The sequence below is a fragment of the Scleropages formosus genome, chromosome 15 (genome assembly GCF_900964775.1).
Source record: "Scleropages formosus chromosome 15, fSclFor1.1, whole genome shotgun sequence".
Taxonomy (NCBI): Eukaryota; Metazoa; Chordata; class Actinopteri; order Osteoglossiformes; family Osteoglossidae; genus Scleropages; species Scleropages formosus.
Genome location: NC_041820.1, coordinates 16,762,840 through 16,782,792, shown reverse-complemented (window position 1 = coordinate 16,782,792; position 19,953 = coordinate 16,762,840). Strand labels below are relative to the sequence as shown.

At 43.5% G+C, this 19,953-nt stretch overlaps 2 protein-coding genes across 2 annotated transcripts; one reads left to right on the top strand and one right to left on the bottom strand.

Moving 5' to 3' along the window:
• Positions 1-2: 2 nt before the first annotated feature.
• Positions 3-7,142, bottom strand: ppp2r3c (protein phosphatase 2, regulatory subunit B'', gamma). Its single transcript, XM_029258594.1, has 13 exons — positions 7,011-7,142; positions 6,659-6,789; positions 3,869-3,973; positions 3,644-3,756; positions 3,321-3,418; positions 2,664-2,734; positions 2,078-2,210; positions 1,720-1,775; positions 1,473-1,548; positions 1,228-1,364; positions 732-869; positions 487-546; positions 3-357 (listed from the first exon to the last, which is right to left on the bottom strand). The coding sequence occupies exons 1-13, from the start codon at positions 7,075-7,077 to the stop codon at positions 169-171; spliced, it is 1,374 nt and encodes a 457-aa protein (XP_029114427.1). The 5' UTR covers positions 7,078-7,142; the 3' UTR covers positions 3-168.
• Positions 7,143-7,286: 144 nt separating this feature from the next.
• prorp (protein only RNase P catalytic subunit) lies at positions 7,287-19,953 on the top strand. Its single transcript, XM_018727280.2, has 7 exons — positions 7,287-8,782; positions 9,337-9,384; positions 9,525-9,657; positions 14,226-14,333; positions 18,323-18,471; positions 18,977-19,172; positions 19,782-19,953. Exons 1-7 carry the CDS (start codon positions 7,800-7,802, stop codon positions 19,911-19,913), a joined length of 1,749 nt encoding a protein of 582 aa, XP_018582796.1. The 5' UTR covers positions 7,287-7,799; the 3' UTR covers positions 19,914-19,953.

Genomic DNA, 19,953 nt, shown 5'->3' with positions numbered 1-19,953 from the left:
GTATGTTATTTAAATCTAATGAGGTATTGCTGTAGTGAAGTTTATGGGGAGAATTCAGGGGAATTCTTGGTTTGAACAAGGATCAGTGCACTTGATCATGTCCTGTACAATGCTGTAGAAACCGTGTTACTGCTGTTAGCACACAGGGTACGCATGAATTTTCTGCTGCTACGTGTCATCCATATCGGCACTGTTGTCATTGTCATTGGCCACAAGGACCTCTCTGTTCTCGTAAGTCCAGAAGCCATTCAAGTCTATAAGGATGCTGCTGACTGTATCACCCTGTCCGCTATTCACAAGATCCTGGAGTGTTATCTTGTACGGGTCCTTAGGTTTCACCATGTCAAAGATCTCATCCTGCCACCACAAAAAAGATAATCATTATAGTGAAAAAACAGTTGGGGCTATATATTAATTACCCCTCCTTGTATTCAGGGGGCTTTAAAAAAAAAAAAACCTTCACTAAAAAGCCAGATGTGGCATTACCTTGACATCTTGAAAAGACACTGGTTCCTGCCCATGCAACTTCATCTGTTCTTGGATGGCCTGATGAAAGAAATAATAGTATCAATAACTTTGCCGTGTCACCTCGTAACTCCAATTCACTGTTTAATGTACAATTCATTTAAGTAAAATGATTAATCCAGCTACTATTGTGCATGACAAGTTGCAACATCTTTAATATGAGGACTGTTTCAAATCTCTCTCATTGCCTACGCCAAGAAGCATACCCTAAAGAAATAATTCAGCGCAAACACATTAAGGTAGCCCTTGTTTTCCATGTCCAGAAGCTTGAAGATGTACTGCAGGGCTGCTGGCTCTTTGCGGTTCTCCAAAGCAAGAACAAAGTCCAGGTAAGTCTTGTAATCCTGGAAAAGATCACACAAACACATAGTTTTAAAGGCCACTGGATGGCAAAAGGAGGTAAAGTGGCGCAGCGGGCTTGGCCGGGTCCTGCTCTCTGGTGGGTCTGGGGTTCGAGTCCCACTTAAGGTGCCTTGTGACAGACTGGTGTCCCGTCCTAGGTGTGTCCCCTCCCCCTCCAGCCTTGTGCCCTGTGTTGCTGGGTTAGGCTCTGGCTCGCTGCGACCCCGCTCTGGACAAGCAGCTTCAGCCAGCATATGTGTGTATGACAGCAGCTTCATAAACTTTTTTCTTTTTTTTATTGCGTCTTAGTACGTAGTCATTGTCTAAAAGAACTGAGGTGAGGTCAGTTTGCAAGCTCACCATCTCTCCATCATACGTAAGGCACTCCTGGTAAACACGGTCCAGGAAAATGCTGGTCAGGGTGCCAGTGCCGTAGCGGGACAGTTCCTCTTTGCTCAGCATGCCGTTGTGGTCCTTGTCGAGGTTTAAGTACTGGCCTGAAAAGAGGAAAAGGGCATGAGCTTTTAGCACAACAACTCTCAATCAGGGCTTCTGAGCAAAGGAATCCACAAAAGGTACAAGCAAGTGCAGCAAGGTCTGCGTACCATAGACACGCAGTGCAGAGGGGGCTGAGAACCAGTTGGACTCTTGGCTCTCCTTGGAGAGATCTTCATCTCTTAGCTAAAACAGAGTGTAGACCAGAAATCAAGGTGTGGATGAAAAGGGTGTGAAAAGAACTGGAACGGGGAAGTCATTCAACAGGTTAAAGTAAACCCAAACCAACCCCGATTTCCACCAGAACACATCTTTTCTGAACCTCCTTCCTTTAAAAAAATCACACCAATAATTTACCTCAAGAAGATCATCCAAAAAACTGCAAGCCAAGATGTCTTGAATTTTTATTTTTCCTAAAACAGAGAAGACAAAAATGGTATGCTAGTAATGAATAGTACAAGTTCCACAGCCAATGTGCCTCACATGGTCTGAAAGCAGAATCGCCACATCATGGTACCAAAAAACACAGCTTGTATTTTTATCTGGTTTTTAACCTGACTGTACACTTCACAGGAGCAGAACTTAGTCTGCATATAATTTCTACAGTGACAATCAGAACAGCAAAATGCAGACACAGGCTTCCAAACCATAATCTGTACAAGGTGATGACAGTGATTTAATCTGGAATGTAGCAAAAGAGGAGTAGAACAGAGACCTGTGCGCAGGGGGTCCAGAAAGAAGAAGAACTTTCGGACAGCAGTGCAGACATAGAAGGAGTAGAACGACTTCTCTAGACCATCCAGCTGGGGAAGGGTGGGAATCAGCTCCAGGATGTAGTTCTCCAGATCCTGTTGTGTGACACACAAACAGAGCACCACAAATGGAGATGAGGCCTTATCAGTTACCAGCCTAAAGATTCACTTCACTGAACAAGGGTTCAAGACCAAACAGGAATCTGTTGAAAGAACCTTTCAAGAAATGGGAAAGAAGAAAATGGGAAGATCCTTAATATGCAGATTGAGGAAATCTCTAGTTAGTGACTGGACGTCCTACAGTGAAAATATGCAAGTATACAATGAGAAATTAAAAAAAAGTGGTTTTCAGTGGTTCTCATGATTTCAAGTCTTTATTGTCATTTAAGCCATATACAGCTGGTACAGTATACAGTGAAATGAAATAACATTTCTCGAGGACCATTGTGCTACATAAAACAACACAAGGCAGGCTGTACCAGCTGTATATGGTTGTGGTTTTATTCATCAAAGTGTCAAATGGAAGACAAAACACGAAAAAAATCTTACCGACTCACGCAAGTAGCCTTGTCCAGCAACATCATACAGGCTCAGGCCAATTCTTGTCTGATGAAGCCAAACTGGTAGATGAGATTTGAATGGTGTAATTCTTTTTAATTCACCACATACACTTTGCAAAATAAGCAGCCTATATTTATTGCAGTGAATAAAGCAGACACCCTGATCAAGATGACATACACTTAATTGTTACGTGCATTTATTACCCATTATTTACCTGACATGTTCATCCAAAGCAGCTTACAATGTTATGTTTGCATACAAAGAGACCCACCTATTTACCCATTATGCAGCTGGGTAATGTCTACTGGAGCAGTTCAGGTTAAGTACTTTGATAAAGGGTACTGTAGTGTGAGTGGGAATTTGATCACAGGGTAATGGCTCTAACCACTACAGTACCTGATATTTATTTTGATTCGCAATTTAAAGCTTGACTTTTGTTTCTTAACTTCCAGAGAATATGAGAAAATTCTTTCAGCACTCTGCTGTTTTCCAGGAAGTTTCGAATGCTTAAAAACACAAATCCTAAAACCTCGAATAGTAACACTGCACCACTTTCAGATGCTAACAGGAAAGGCACAAATTCGCACGGTCACCCTCATAAGAGATGTACTTGAATCATACATTACACATGATGGGAGAACAAACCTTTTCGCATGACATAGTTAAAGAACTGCATTATTGATATCCGTCCATATGGATCATTGTGGAGGAGCTTGGCATAGACTCTTGCAGTGAAGAACTGTCTGTTGAAATAAGAAAGAATCAGAGGTAGAAGTTTTACTGCTACTGGAACAAGCAATTTTGTTTCTGAAAACAGGAAAAACTGCGCAACACTGCCCTCTTTTATGACAAATAGTTAAATTATATTTGGCCAAAAGGAATAGAGTTCTTATGACTAAAGAGAGAGAAAACCCAATTTTTAAAAAGAAGCTTGGATTTTCATATTTTTGTACACTCCGTTAACCTACTTGCACTTCACGCCAGCTTTTTCTCCAACCTTCAAGAAACTACCATAATTGATCATCGCCTCATCCCCAGACATTGGGGGTACTTGATGTTTGTCAAGGAGGAACCACAGGTTCTGGGAAAGGAGACAAGTAATCAGCATTAGCCATGGTTGCAGCCCTGTTCTTGAAAAACTGAAACAAATTCTTGATTTTATACTCTGTGTATTATATACGTGTATTAGTCACCTGCAGTTCCTCGTTATCCAGAAGCTCCCGACTTTTCCGCTGCAGAAACACAGCTCTGGACTCCTCTCGGAGCTTCTGCAGCAAAACCTCATCTTCAGCTGGAAGCTGCATGGTATCATAATATTGTATTTTTCATTTCAGTTATTCTGCTGCCTGGCTTACATGTTATAAGATACTTTATTGTCATTGTATACAATACAACTGAATTTTGTGTGGCAACGCTCAGAAGAACAGCAGCAGAAAGAACACTTGAAATAAATAAATCAATCAATCAATCAGAATTAGATTGAAACTTCGGAGTCCTCAGTCCTTAGCAGCCGGGGGGCGGGGGGAAATCGATGTGGGGAGCGATGGAGGCGACAGCTGGCTTTTTGTGATCAGCTTCTCTGGTTGGGCAGGGGGAGGTGTGATGGAGGCCACAGCTCTGGAAAAGAAGCTGTTCCTCAGTCAATTGGTGCGAGATTTAATTGTCCTGAACCGTTTGCCAGATGGCAACAGTTCAAACAGGGAGTGACCAGGGTGTGTGGTGTCCTTGATGACTCTGCCAGCCTTTGAGTGTAGGACAAAACCCCCTTTGGACAAACAATTAACCAAATTTTTATTCTTCTGATTATCCATATTTTAGAAACACTTCTCTCAATTGTAAAATACTACATTTATTATATAATGAGACTGCAATAAGGAAGGTATTGTATTCTAGCATCCATTAATACTTGCGTTATAAATTTACAGGTGTTTTACAACGCACAATTATTTGTACAATCATAAAAAAAGCATAATTAAAAGAACATATCTTTAAAAAATAAAAAAGCAATATTAAAAACATCATTGAGTGTTAAGGTTTATTTAAATTTCATTTACTACCTCCTGATGCTGTGTCCTACACCATTCAGCAATGAACCAACAGGGAAAGATTGTAATATTTTTCTAGGATTACTTCAGTTCAGTATCAAATTACTTAATTATATTTTTTCTTCAAATTATAAATGTATTAAATGGCATTAAAGTGCAAAAACAGAAAAAACAGGGTCTTGTCTTTTGTTTTATTCAGTTAAGAAGGTTTTGTCCTACTTTGTGTTTCAAAAGAAGGGGGTTTGTCTGGACTCCGCCAGCCAGCCTTTTTCCTCAGTTGGCTAGCATAGGTAGTGTCCAAGAGCTCCATCCTGACAACGTGTTGGGTCGATTTCACCATGTGACGCAGATCCTTTCGCTCGGTGGCTGTTCAGCTGGCATACCACACAACGGCACAGTTAGTCAGAATGCTCTCAGTGCCGGTGCTGTAAAAATTTAGAAGAAGTTTCTGTGGGAGCTGGGCCTGTTTCAGCTTCCTGAGGAAGAAGAGTCTTTGTTGGGCCTTTTTGACCAGGTGTGAGGTGTTGCAGATCCATGTCAGCTGCTTTGACTCCAAGGAACTTTAGGCGTTCTATGCTTTCCACTGCTTCTCCATGTATGTGGAGGGGGAGGTGGTCCTTTGTTTCAAACATCTCCTTTGCTCTTCTGAAGTCCAGAACCATCTCCTTTGTCTTAGAGGTGTTAAAGACCAGGTTGTTGTCCTTACACCACTCAAGCAGATGTTCCACCTCAAGCCTGTAGGCCATCTCCTCATTGTCTGAAATCAGCCCAACTATCGAGGTGTCATCTGAATTTGATTATGGAGTAGGAAGTGTGGAGGGGGATGCAGTCGAGGGTGAAAAGTGTGAAGAGCATGGAGCTCAGGACGCAGCCCTGTGGGGTTCCTGTTTTTAGGATGAGGGTGAAGGAGGTGTGGTTGCCAATTCTGACTTGCTGTGGTCAGTTTGCGAGGAAGTCCATGACCCATGAACACAGAAGACCGTAGTCCCAGGTCATCCAGTTTGCTGATCAGTTTGTGTGGGATGACAGTGTTAAATGCGGAGCTAAAGTCCATGAATAGCATCCTCACATAACTATTTGGTTCCTTTAAGTGTGTCAGAGCCTTGTGGAGAGCTTTTGTGATGGCATCCTTTGAGAAGCAGTTTGCCCAGTAGGCAAACTAGTGCTTATCCAGATGAGGTGGAATGGTTCTAATGCTCTATGCACAATTTTCTCAAAGCACTTTATGACTATGGATGTTAAGGCCATTGGGCAATAAGTCATTCAGATACTTCATAGTTGGTTTCTTGGGCATTGGAAATGATGGAGGACTTAAGGCATGTTGGAACAGCAGCTTGTTGTAATGAGAGGTTGAATATTTTGGTAAACACCTCTTAAGTCAGTCAACACATGCTTTCAGTACCTGGCCAGGCACTCCATCTGTGTCTACCACTTTGCCTGCTTTAACTTTCTTACACAACTACATCTAATTTATACAAGGCAACTTTTGGTTTTGGTTCAGTTTATACAGGCAGGTATTTTTACTGGGGCAGCATGTGTCAGTGCCCTTGTTAGAGCTCTGACCTCACAGTCTGAAGGCTTCCAGTAAGGATCTTGCTCCACCTGCAGTACTCCTGACTAAGGTACTTACCCTGAACTGATCCAATAATGATTGTAAAGTTACTGCCTAACAATGGAGGTCTCCATGGACAAAGGTATTAGCTACATAGAGAGACAGACAAAAGCACTGAAATTTAGAATAGGTACTGTACCTTGGCCAAAGTACTACAACCGGCCCTGGATCAGCAACCTTGGCTTTAGGCTTCCAAAACTGTACCCTTTACCACTACGCCACCTACTGACTGGCCACATATGATATCTCACTATCAGTATAAACAGTGCAAGTGTGCTGGATATGGCAGGAGGAAGAGTAAGGGTGCCTGTTCACCATGTTCTCACCCTGTAGTAAAAGCGGGGGATGTTCTTGTAGGAGGACTGGTCAGTGGCGGAAGCGCCGCCTTTCCACTCTGTGTAGTACTTGGTGAACAGGCTGAGCTCCTCTTCTTTCTTCTCCTCTTCGCTTCTCTCGTCTACATTGATTGAGATTACATGTAGAAAAGCAACTCAAACTCAAAGAACATTTCCACAAAATCCTTACCCGTCAAGAACGTACTAAAATACAGCTGAGCAGCTAACCAACTCACTCACTCTGCTGTACACACACAGGTAGCTAAGCTAGCCTGTCAACACAGTCAGAGTGGTAATTAATAATTAAATTATGGATAGTTCAGTAGCTGGACTAATTACTTACCTTTCCTCGCGTTTGCTAGTTTCTTTCTCAGTAGTTCCTTCCATTCTGCTACTTTATCATTAGACATTATACAGGACCGAGCGGTCAAAAACGAAAGGGAGCACAAACTGTTCGAAAAAACTGTAACGCTGGCTTCCCTGTTTACCGTGACTAACTACTGATTGGCTGAGTAAAAATGACACCCACCAATGATGCCCCGTTTCTCGGATCATGTGATCGTGATGTCATTATGTGCGCCTTGTCGGAAGCAAGTGGATGTGACATCACGAGCAGAGTTTGAAGGTGCGCGAGCTGTTGACGGGAGTCGTGATTCTGTGTATTGAGGTGTGCGTTGAATTATTTAAGTATTTGAAGAACTTTGGTTGTAAGTAGGGAATTGTCATTCTGCTTCTTTTCCTTGGTTGTAGTCAATTGAACCACTACAATTCCGGAACAACTAGCTAACCAGCACGTGTGCGGTGGTGCTTTTTTGATATGATGATGATGTTTATGGCTCGTCAGAATGTCAGTGAGTTACACAGTCAGTTTGTTGCGGTTTTTTTTCTGCGTGCAAATAGTACATCATCGCGCAGCGCAGTGTGATATAAAACAAACGGTGGTGTTCACCTCTTGATAAAATCAGTACGAATGAATGTGGCATGTGGAATAATTTAGTCTTTTTAAGTCTTGTCGTCTTTTTTTAAAAAAAAAAAAAAAAAAACATCTTCGTCGCTTTTTTGTAAATACTTTTAACCTTCAGAACCTGGTGGTTTGCACCATACGTGTCAGTAGACACTAGAGCGGTAAAGCATGTCCTCCTTACTCGTGATATCCTCAAAAGTTCAACCAAAATTCATTGTCCCGCTCCTGAACACGAGCCCTGGCCGCTTTCTTCTTCAGAAGCACGTGCAGCAATGGCCTTTGAAGCTTGGCCTGCTGTCACATGTATGTCTCAAAGTGACACACTTGCCAGGGAACGGAGACGTTCTGCGTGGCAAGAAGGCGGTGAAAGAAAAAGGCACCTGGTCGAGAGACAAGCAGCCCCGCTTGAGGTCGGTGTTTGCAGCAGGTACGGCCCACAGGACAAGCGAAAACCTGAGGAAGAAAGCTGGGGAGAAAGTGCTGGATGAGCCAGTAAGAAGTGAAAAGGCTGCTCGTGCTGGCATTCCAGGCCGTCCGCTCACAGCGGCAGAGTGGACGAATCTCAAACGCGACGCCACCCATCCGCTTCAGTTTGAGGTTCAGATGATGAGGAGGATGCTGACCGCTGGGTCGGATGTTAATATTGCCAAGTCCCTGCTAGCTTACGTTGCTGTGGAGACTGGCACTTTGACCTATGAGTTGCTTTTAAAGTATTTGACACTGTGTGTCCATGGTGGCCATTATTCTGAGGTCCTTGACTTATATGGAATTATGAAGAACCGTTTCAAGTCCCTTGACCCTGGGGCCTTCAGTCTTTTCATCAAGGGTTTCAGCAACACAGACCGCTGGAAAGAGGCACTTGGCTTCTTAGAGAGTCTCAGCAAGCTCATCACCCCTACTGCAAGCAATTATGGCGACGTCATCGCTGCTGCACTACGGAATGGCGACAGTGCCACTGGCTGGGCATTGTACAACAAGCTCCTGGAGAAGGGCCTGAGTCCCAACCAGGGCACATGGCAGGCCTTATTTGAGAGTGGTGTCTCGCAGCATGGTCACGAGGATCGCTTTGAAGGCATCTTATATTACATGAGGGACAATCAGCTGTATCCGGTGGAGTCGCTAGCCAGGAGCATCAAGGCCTGGTTTGAAAGGTAAGATACAGTGGTCAAGGACTGTTTGGGACAGGACAAGATGTTAAAACTACTCTTAGGCTGGGGGCAGCTGAAAGCGTAGTGGTTAGCGCCACAGCCCATGGGTTGCCGAGTTGAATCTTATGTATGTCTTGACCCAAGCAGCTCCCCCTAATTGCTCCAGTAAAAATTACCCAGCTGTATCATTGGGTAAACATTTATAGGTATCTTAGCATAATAAGTTGCTTTGGAGAAAAGCATCAGCTAAATGAGTGAACATAGACTGAAAGGATTTAATCCAGCATTTAATTAAGTCCTTTCTGGGGCTGTTTGATGTACTTCACATGAACACTGTGCTGTATTTTTACTTAACTGCACTTCTTACTACCTTTTTTCAGTTGGTGCACAGTGACTAATTGACGTATCCAAAGCTTTTTGTCTGATAGTTCTACAGTATGGTTCTGCATCAAAATACAGTCGCACATGTCAATGGCCACCATGCCTTAGATAGCTGTATAAATTGGGATTCCAAACACAGAAAGTGAAGGTCCTGTATTGTTAAACTTTTGCTTCAGTCTTTCAGAAACTAAATGGACAGGACACTGGTCAACTGTTGCACCGAGGTACGTTTAAATTTATTTTTTGCGGTTTTCTTCTGGTTGATACTGCATATAGAAAATTGATCATACCTCTATAAAAATGAATATTTCTGACCTCGCCAACTGGTGTCTGGCTGCTCCTGTTTGTTGTCCTCCATGTGCAGTGGTGTGTGCCGGAGTTGCGGGACGGCCCTGGAGTCCATCGAGCTTAGTGAGGAGGAGTATAGGTTACTGAAGGAGCAGGTGATGCAGGATATCATGGAGGGGGATGATGTCTTCATCAAGACTACTCCCAAGGTTTGGATCTCATGATCTGTTTTTAAGAATTTCATATGCTTTTTTAGGGATCTTTAGCATTTGATGTCATTAGTTAAGGACTGTTTGGTTATTATATTCTCTTTGGTGCATCAAACACAAAACTGGGCAGTTCCTTGCCTGTTAGAATATTTTTCCATTAGTATGCCCTTGTGTTTTATTTGATTAAATCTGTTTTCACAGAAATATCTTTTAAGTCTCCATCGATGAAAAATGTATTGTTTTTCACATCTTTATTCTGCTAGCAGGTAAAATTTTTTTTTTATTTTTTTATTTATTTATTTTTTTTTTTGTTTTTAAAAAGTCATTGTTCTATTACTAAAAAGTGCTGACCATCTTTTTAAAACTTGGTTGGGCATGTTGCCACTGGCAGCAGCACAAAGAGTTTTTGTTCTTCCGATTTAACCTCACTTATATGGTTTTTGAAAGCATTCCATTAACCCAAGGAAAAAATTGTCTAAATCCCTCGACACCATTTAAAGCCTTTTGATTTTTAAAATAACAGGTGATTACTGTCTCAGCTGAGTGATTACTGGGTACTTTACATTTAGTGCAAAGCCAGCAACTTAGGAATGCCAAATGCTGCATTGATACAACCACTAGGTGGCGCAGTCCACCATTACAAGTTTTAATCAGACAGTCTCTCTTCAGAGGGGAACTCCAGTTCAAACTGACATTCTTTTTGTTATGCTTTTTTTTTGTCCTTCATATCCCAAGGAAAATTTCAACAATGAAGAGCATTTCAGATATGAAAAAGAAAAGTTTATTTTTCAAGCAGTCTTTTTATACTGTCCAATTTTGGCACATTCTAAGCCGGTTGTTGTTCTGCAGACAAAACATTTTTGCAGAAAGTGTGGTTTACAAACACAAGGTGAACCTTGTCCTTCAGTGGTTGTTCTGAATATGGTGGACACTATGGTTGCTTATGGCATGGATTCAAGCTGTTTTTGCTGTGAGTTTAAAAAATGCATTCTTTGAGCAATAACACGGATTTTGTGCTTGGATCAATCACGGAAAGAAAAGAATTTATTAGTTATTAGTTTTTGATGTAGAATAAGGGAAGATTTTCAGCATGTCATTTACAACAGACAGTGTTGCCTGTGTGCCCCTAAATGCAGAGAACAGCCTCTGCTGGAGACGTGCAGTTTTGTCGCCAACTCGGACTGGTTTCACATATCAGGTGGCTGCAAAAGGCTGTGGAAAGTCCCGTGTGTGTGTATGTGAGCTTTAACCTTCAAATTGCTGCCCCACCAGTCGCTCTGCAGCAGGGTCTCGTGCTCAGGCATGGCAGTGCAGACTTTGCTGTCTGTCTATTGACCTCTGCCACTTACCCCGACCTGAGCATGCTTTTGTGCAGGCCCATGTGTTCAGTTTGTTGGAGCTGTTGTGGACACCTGTCTGCACTGTGGGTCATTTCTGACTTGGAACGGGCAAGTCCAGTGTAAGCTGTTGCACTGATGTATCTGTTGCCTTCCTTATATCAAGAAAAACTCCAGAAAATACCTTTTTCCATTCATATAATATTAATATGTTTGTCTCTGAAGCTCCACAAAGAAACCCACTTCCAGTTTCAGAGGCTCTTGCCTTTGGGCTTTAGGGTTTACCAGACACAAAAGCATGAGCCAGTTTGCTGGCCAGCACTATGGTCTCTGCTAAAATGTGTGCTGAGTACATTTTTATGTCTTGGTGGCTTTCCGGAGAAACTGTGGTTAATGTAAGTCCTGCATGCGTGCATAGTTACCATATTTCTTTTAATTAGCTTTAGTGGAATGAGTTATTTTAAAGTACTTTCCTGAAAATGATCTTTTATTGTATAGTCAAAAGCACGTTACTATTGTTGAGAGTAATATTAAAATATCTTAACTCATACATGGTGTTTTTTTTCTTAATGTGTTGGAAGAGATTTTTTATTACTACCTCTCCCAGAATACTGGGGAATTTTTTTTTTTTTTTTTTTAACCCTCCAAACTAAATGTAATGGAATTAGTTTGGCAGAGTTACTGTAAAGACAGACCTGTCCACAAATTGTTTGTTGAATTTAATGGGTGGATGTCAGATTTTTTTTCATAAGTCTCTTAAGTAACAGGAGCTGAAAGCTGGATTTAGGCACGCAACCTCTGCAACCCCACCCATTCTCACTACATGTCCAGCCACCATGTAATCATGTAGTCAGTGGCAACAGGTGTGGCAGTATCTAAATATCTAAAGCACCCCACCCCACCCACACCCCCCCCCCGGGAAGGGCAGGGAAGACCAACTGGTGCCAAACACAATACTCTCTGAAAGACATCTGTCTCCCAAATCACATGACAGATTTAATTTTCTCTTCAATACCTGGATGGTCATAGGGAGGATGCTAGCATAATGGTTAGCGCTGCCATTTTTGGACTCAGAGGTTGCTGGTCCAATCTGACCTCCTGCTGCAGTACCATATAAGACACTGATCCTAAATTGCTGCAGTAAAAATTACCCTGCTGTATAAATGAGTAAATAACTTAGTAGCTCAACATTGTAAGTCACTTTGGAGAAAAGTCTCAGCAAGTGAATAAATATAGAGATTTTCATTCAACAACAGAAAATCATTTTAAGGCAGGAAACATGTGGATAGCAGTGCTTAGCCTAGCAGTGATGGGATTATGCATTTGGGTGATTTCTACTTTTTCCTGCGCTGTCTGCAGCTCGGGCACTTTTTGGTGAGCGCTCTTGTCTGCTGCATCGTTTTGAGCTATGTCTCCTCGTTAGCTTTGCAGCAGGATCTTACATGTTGCTCTGCATGGAGGAGCGGGGTGCAGATCAGAACTGAATCCATGGGCCTTCTGCACGTGTAGCACTGAATGCTGGGGAGGGTCGTGTAGCCTCTTTTTAAAATCAGAGCGCACGCCCCAGCAGGATGCCTGGATGTAACCAGAGAACCAAAAGCCGGATCTTTTTGTTTTGTTTTTCCAACTGTGGTAAAATTCCACTTCAGAACAGGGAGGAATTTCCCCAAACAGTCACGTGACCAAAGATGTTCCCTGTTCCCTCCTCCACCCCACCAGACTGCCTAGGAGCCAGTAGGACTTCTGCTTTCCCTTAGGAGCATTTGAAGCAGCCAGGAATCTGGTTTGATGGCTTTGGCTGAACAGGGCTGTGCACGCAGCCTGGGTGACAAGTGCTGGTACTTCTGCAGGAATTACCCCTGCAGAGGTTTTCTCTCTGCAGCGGTGAGAAGGCGTCTATGTCCAAAAGTGAGCTCCCTATCTTTGGGTGGCTGCGCTGCATTGCTGCTGAGCCAGTGTCTGCAGGGGGATTCCAGGGTAGATGTGCTTCCTCTTTCCCACACAGCGCAGTGGTCTGACAAGTGCTAACCAGGGTAACAGAGTTTGACCAGAGGTAATGTTAGAACTAGCCAGGCCTTGCAGGAAGCTTCAGCTGTGTGTTTTATTTCAGTTGCAGTAAGTATAGAAGTGTTCTCGACTTTTAACACAAACTGAGCCACTCTGCATTCCTGGCATCAGTCTCACATTCATGGGAAATCTAGGTAGTGTTTTTGCAGTCAAGAAATTCTGTTGACACACAGCATAAGTTTCAACAGTAAAATGTATGCTGTGTAAAACCATCTGAATAATCCATGTTTATGTAACAACCATTGCAGTATAGTACCATGTTAACAGCAACGGAAGCGGCAGCAATAAAAGGCAAAGTGTCTCACTGTTGGCAGAAGTTCAGTAGGAAATCATCCAGAAGGCCTTGGGGCCAGCACATGTTTGGACCCACTCCATTGGCCTCGTCAGAGCTCAGCAAAATTAATTGTTCAATTTTTTTTTCATTTTAGCTGATACTAATATATTAGTTGATTTACAATGTTAGCTTTGTATACCATGCTTCTTATAGTTTTTCTACCCATGTTTACAGCTTGGTCGTTTGTACTGATGCAGATCGCTGTAAGTACCCTGTTTGACGCTACTGAAAAAGAGCGGAATGCAGAATCTCGTCCTTACATTGTAGTTCAACAGCTCCAAGTGCTACGCTTTCCACTGGAAAAGTGAAATTACTCATGTTTATATGTTGCCCAATGCCTGCCCGTTGCACAAAGGTTGAGAGGCATAAGGGCGAGCCAAGTGTGTCAGAACCAGCCTGGAATGTGCAGCCTGAGCAAAGGGAACTAGCAGTCCATGTGAACACATTAATACTCCAGAAAACTGAAACCAGTTTTTCCATGAGTAGAAACATACCAGCGTTCCTGTTCCAAAGCTCTAGACCGCAGGCTTAATTTTACATTCTTTGTTACACATCCACAATGTGTTATGATTGGACACTTTCTTTTTTTTCAGCTAAATATCTGCAGAAGTGAATGCTCTGTTCGTTGGCATACCAGTACAGTACCTCTTGGTACTTAATCTTTAGCACCATTGGTCTCCTGTTGCCCATCAGCAGCAATGCACACTCTGGCATATGGTTGGTGGTGGCTGCTTTTTCAGGGTGGACTTGCTTGACCAGACAGATACTTCTGCATGTCAACGATAAACTGTGAACTGGCAGAGACTGACAGTTCCACTTTCCACCTCTAGGAATTGAAGAACTTCCAGAAGTTTTTAGAGAGCGTGCCAGCATTCGATGTGGTTCTTGACGGCCTCAATGTGGCCAAAACTATGGGCAGAGGAAGACCGTCAGAGATTGTAAGTATCATCCCTAATTAGCCCATACTGTTGGTTCTTGGTTCTAGCCAGATCATCACTGCTGCTGCAGTTTTTGGTGATTTTATTATTATTGTTATAAATTTAATGTCTGGTATCAAACTGTGATGTTTCACTGTTCTAACAGCAGGTTCATAGTGCCACATGCATTACCACTGAGGTACGTTAATTGAGAACAGTTGAGTCACACCATGTTCACAGGTTTGTGCCTCATTAAAACAGGGAGCCAGTTCGGTTCTCGCACTGAAACCATTGCCTGTCGCAGCACCCGCCTTCATGAGTCCTGGAGGCTGCTGACACCCTACAATGTCATCACTTGCCACCACTCCCTGTGATCCATTGGGGTAACGACCACAGGAAACCATGTGGTATTCCCCAAATTTTTTTTTGTTCTATTCTGTTTCCTGCTTGGGGGATGTGTAGCTTGTAGAAGGGCAGGGCTCAGTTTAATTAGGGACTCCATCAGGCCCACTTACTGAGTGCTGTGGGTGGAGGGATGCAGCTGGTAAATGCCCCAGAGTAAAATTCCTCCATGATGGCCTCTTGAGAGGAAGCCTCTGGAATGCTGAACTGCTACTTGATCCCAAAGTAACCCATTCACATCACACAGCAGACACCACCAAGACTCACCAGAAGGGGCAGTATAGAGCAGAGCAGCTGAGATCACATGACCTCCCATCTGGGGCTCAACCATTTTCAGTGCCCTGTTGTGGCAAACTCACTCACATGACTGGCCTTCCTAAGATCACAGGCCTGTGGACCTTGTGCTGCCGTTGTTTGCACACTCACCCTTTTCAGATTTCTCTCAATACACAGCCACAGAACAGATTTAATCCCCACTCTGCAGTCAGGCTGTGTTCTGAGAGGCCAACAAGAAGACAACTTCAACTGGTGTTCACACTGTAGATAAGGGCCCTGTGGTTTGGATCTCTTGATGTTTGGTGAGAAATCACACCTCTTATCAGAGCAGCACCAGGCCCGGACTAGGACATAAGGCATATATGACTGTTGAAGGGAAAGCACACCAGAACCTCTGAGGTGAGGGTAGTATTTAAAACCGAAACCTTTCAGAGCGACCGGGTCTGTCCCTTACAACATTTTGTTTTCCATATATTATCATTATGTGTGGACATGACAGATATGCAGAATTCATAAATTCATTTTGTTTCACCTGCTCCTTTTCTGTTCTGATGCTGCTTTGCAACCCAAAATCTTTTGCAAGTAGATTACGGGATATAATTGGTGGAGATTCCTGATCTTGTCACATATGCCGCAAAAGTGGCACAGACCACTTATCGGCGTGACACTTGCAAGTCTTTCTCACGTTTTGGTTTTTCTTTGCCCCAGTAGATTAATAGAACCCGCCACAAATCTGAGAAGGACTGCTTCGTGTGTCCAGATGGTAGTCTCATAGCTCCAGCACTGTATGCCTGTACTAAGGGCTAGGAGGGAAAGGTACTACTCATTATATCCTGTAGAAACCACCTGTCAGTTGAGCCAGTATCTCAGTATGCCCCCCACACTGGCTTCCTGTGGAAGAAGATGCAGTATTTTTAGACACAGGAGCCCAAACCCAGCATGCCGATGGCTTCTAGCTGCATGGTATGCCTAGGGTGGTGATGGAGGTAGCAATCTGCCAGGAGGAAAAATAAGCCTTGGAACTTTGGTCAGTTTCTGAAAAGTCCGTTGTGGTGGAACATGTGCACACTGAAGTGTCCTGAAGTGGACAAGACCATTGGAGCAAAGGTCCTGGAGGCCTGTTACTCTGGTTTGATGTATTTATGGGGGTAAAGGTGAGTCTGGATTGTTAGGTTTGTAAGGTGATTGCGGAATCTCTCTTGCTCTGTGTATGAGGTGGAGGCTGAGTCTTGCTTGCTTTATACATTAGGGAGTAGTTTACTGTGACTTCCCTCTGTCTGCCTGAAGCTCATATGTACTGCTGGGGATATTCAGGGTTCTAATCTAATTTAGACTGCTTGGGTCACTGTCATGTGAGTGGAAATGCCAGCGTCCTCGTACACTGTGATGCGTTTTTATCAGATGGTGCTCATTTACTGGCCTTGGTTTGTGAGCAGTGTGAGTGCCTTGGAGGGCACAGTGCCTGACGTGAATGGCAGCCATGCTGCACACACAGAACACCAGAGGTGTGTGTAATCAGATGGAACCACCTGGCAGGAGACCAGCCCCACACTGTGGTAGTAGTTTTTTTTTTTTTTAAAAAATCAAGCTGCCTTCTGTAACTGGTTACTGTGGTAATACCACCTAAGCCAGTCCTGTTGTGATTATCTTGCTTGGTGTACTTAAGTTAGTTTTGCACCTGTCTAAACAGCTGAATATTTCACGGTTACACTCTGGTTGAGTTTTTAATTCAAAGGAACAGACAGACTGAAACCCACAACCTTTCTGTGATTGTCCATGAGTAGTCTAGCGCAGTGAGGGTGGACAGCTAGCCCACTCTGTCGATTCTTTTCCAAGGCGAGCCACAGTGGGGGTTGCCATGGCGAGGTTGTTAGATGACAGGTTTTCTGACTCCGCCTACTGCCCCCTTTCAGAAGCGTGGGTAGGCAGAATGGGGATTTCTCTCTCCGCAAGATATGACTAAATACAAAGCCAGACAGAATATTAGAAGCTACTTCTTTTGATTTAGATTTTTTTCCATTTTGCACTAGTTTAGTTGTGGTAGTGTCTTTTGTCCCACTTAGGACTGATATTTAAAGGGTGAGTTAAAGCCACAAATGCAGCGGGGTTCTTTAGTAAAGTCTACAAAGCAAATTCCAGTTTCTCACATCCCTTGACTGTCTTAAGTTTTTCCCAGGACTGAATTTAGATGACAGCCTTTGCTGATCTAAAGACCAACTGTTGTTTGGTGTTACCACACAATGATGTTTTCACTTCGCAGATAAAGATTGTGCGTCCGCTTTTCAGCGGAAGTCGTTTTCCTTTGTGAACAGGTGGTAGGTGTACATTCAAACTGAGACAATGCTTTGTTTCAGCACACTCATGACAATATTCACTGTGGATTCGCACTGCATCCGGAAATGTAGAGCAGCCTCTCCATTGTTCTCTGTCTGGGAAATGTCCCTCTTCACAGTGTGTCAGAGTTTGGTGAGCTCAGGTCTGATAACGGAGATGACGACGTTGTGACTGTCGAAGAGCATTTCCAGAGGTTAATATGTTTTACAGGCTACTGCAGCAGACTTCCGGGAGATACCACCCTCTCCCCCCTACTCCAAGAGTCTCAGCTCTGCTTCCCTGTACCTGACCAGGAAGTGGGCAGTAGGATATTGCCTCAAGCTGGCCATGTCTCTATCAGGACATGGGGCAAGAGTAGGGTGACTGTTTTGGTCTTATCAGATGTCCTCCAGTGAGGACAACTATTTCAGTAGCAATAAATTAATGTGGTTTAAAGATAATTTAATTTTCTCATGACTGTCTGTCCACATATGACACACATAAAGACCTCAGTTTTAAACACTGATTCCCACCCCCCCAGAATTGACCTCTTCCTTTATTCTGCCTTCTTCCCTTCTCTACCACAGGAAGCACCCCCCAGCCCACCACCGTCTCTGAAAACATGAGTGGGTAGAGTGGGTAGCACAATTGAAAGATGCTTTAAAAATTCATATGAAGGACTGTATGCAGCTAAATAAATCCCCAGTCTTTCACTCCAGGTGTGCAAGACAGTAATCCAGCCAGGGGGGATTTTTCAACCGAAAGGAACTAGGTCTCTTTCATTTTTTCATTCACAAACAGGGTGTCAGCATGGTGGTCTGAGGGAGGAGCCAGGTGTGTTAGTTGTTTTTAGCCTGGGGAAGGGTGAAATGCTGATTCAGTCTGGCAATTCCCTCTTTGATGGACATAATACATCACCTTTGCCAACTCTTTCTCTGTGCATCTTGTCCACCTTACATGTCTCTGTACCGAGCAGGCAGCAACGCTGGAGGAGTAACTTGGTGTGCTTGTGCCTTTAGCTGCTGACAGTGGTGTCGGAGCTTGAGAAGCAAGGCCTCAACATGCTGATCCTCGGGCGGAGCCACATGCAACGCTACAGCCGCAACTGGGACAGGCAGGACATGAGCCTTGTGCGACAGATGGCGTGCTGCTTTTTCACAGACAACATGTGAGTGGCACAGCAGTCACCTATGGGAGACTCATAAATAAACATCAACATGTACTGGGGCTCTGCTGGGCTAAGGAGTTCATGTTGAGAAGCACTGTACATACAGATGAATGTTCACATTGTTTTTTTTATTAACACATTATTCATGTGGAGAGGTACCACACTGATTAACAGTTAAAATTGAAGGCCTTACTGGAGCACCCTTGACCAGGATATTTCAGCTAAACTGCTCCTGTTAAATCTGCAGCTGTGTAAATGGTTCAAATTGTAAATCCCTTTGGATAAGTTATGTTGCCTAAGCAACAAAGTAGTGCTTGTAGTGCATTCACTGAAAGTGTTTGCCTTTGGGGCTGCATGGATTTTTCTATTACCTGTAGCTTTTCAAGGACACCTGACTGTATTCCTGACATCTCCAAGTTCAGAGGCTACATTTCAGAATGGGGCCTTGACTACATGCCTGGAGTTGTAGATTTCACTAAGGTGTGATTGTTTTGAATCTGAGCAGATCCGAGGATGACCCCTTTCTCCTGTATGCCACGCTGCACTCTGGGAATCACTGCCGCTTTGTCAGCAGAGACTTGATGCGGGACCACAAAGCCTGTCTGCCAGACAGTGCAATGCGCCGACTGTTCTTCAAGTGGCAGCGTGGGCACCAGCTGGTCATCCAGGGAGTTAACCCAGGGAGGTCGGTTCGGTTCCAGGTGAGCAGCAGAAATATACCACCTATGGGCCACATTTCAGAGGTCGGTGGGCCACATTTCAGAGGTCGCCGTGACGACTTATGGAAATTTGCCATGTAGGGTAAGAATAAATGCATTACTTTTGTCAGGTTCAAGACTACTCCGGCATTGTATGTGATTGATTGTTTGTGTACCTTATTCTTAAAATTTGGTAGGAGGTTATCAGGATTCATCTATCCTGCATTTTATGAACCTGTTCGAGCAATGAACATCGGTGCATCAAGTGGAAAGTAACAAACTAGGTTTACTTAAGAATCACGTCTGCAGCCATGTCTTACTCTTAATGTAATTCACAAATTGTACTTTTTCTGAGATGTACGTTCCTTTGGAGAAAAGCGTCTGCTAAATGAATAAAGGTAAATGTAAACCTGTCATATGTATTTATTAAACTTAGTACTGTATGGTGTACAGTTTGTTGCATAATTGAAGAATTTTCTTGAATTTTATATGTTGCGTCTTATGCGAATATCCTTATTAAGAGTGGCACCTTGCTGCACATGTAAAGTTCCATCCTTGAGCCATTGTACTGGGGAAATGTCAGAGTGATCATTCCCCATTCCTGTTTTTCAGCCAATTCAGAGTTACGACACCATTGTGCAGACAGATGGCATGTCTTGGCACATACCCTATGACCCCGAAGGGCAGGAACGCTGCTCCTACGAGATCCCTACAGCATGGCTCTGTCTCAAGAGAGTTTCATGAAAAACTGTGCTGCCCATTTTCTGTGTAACCCACTATTAGT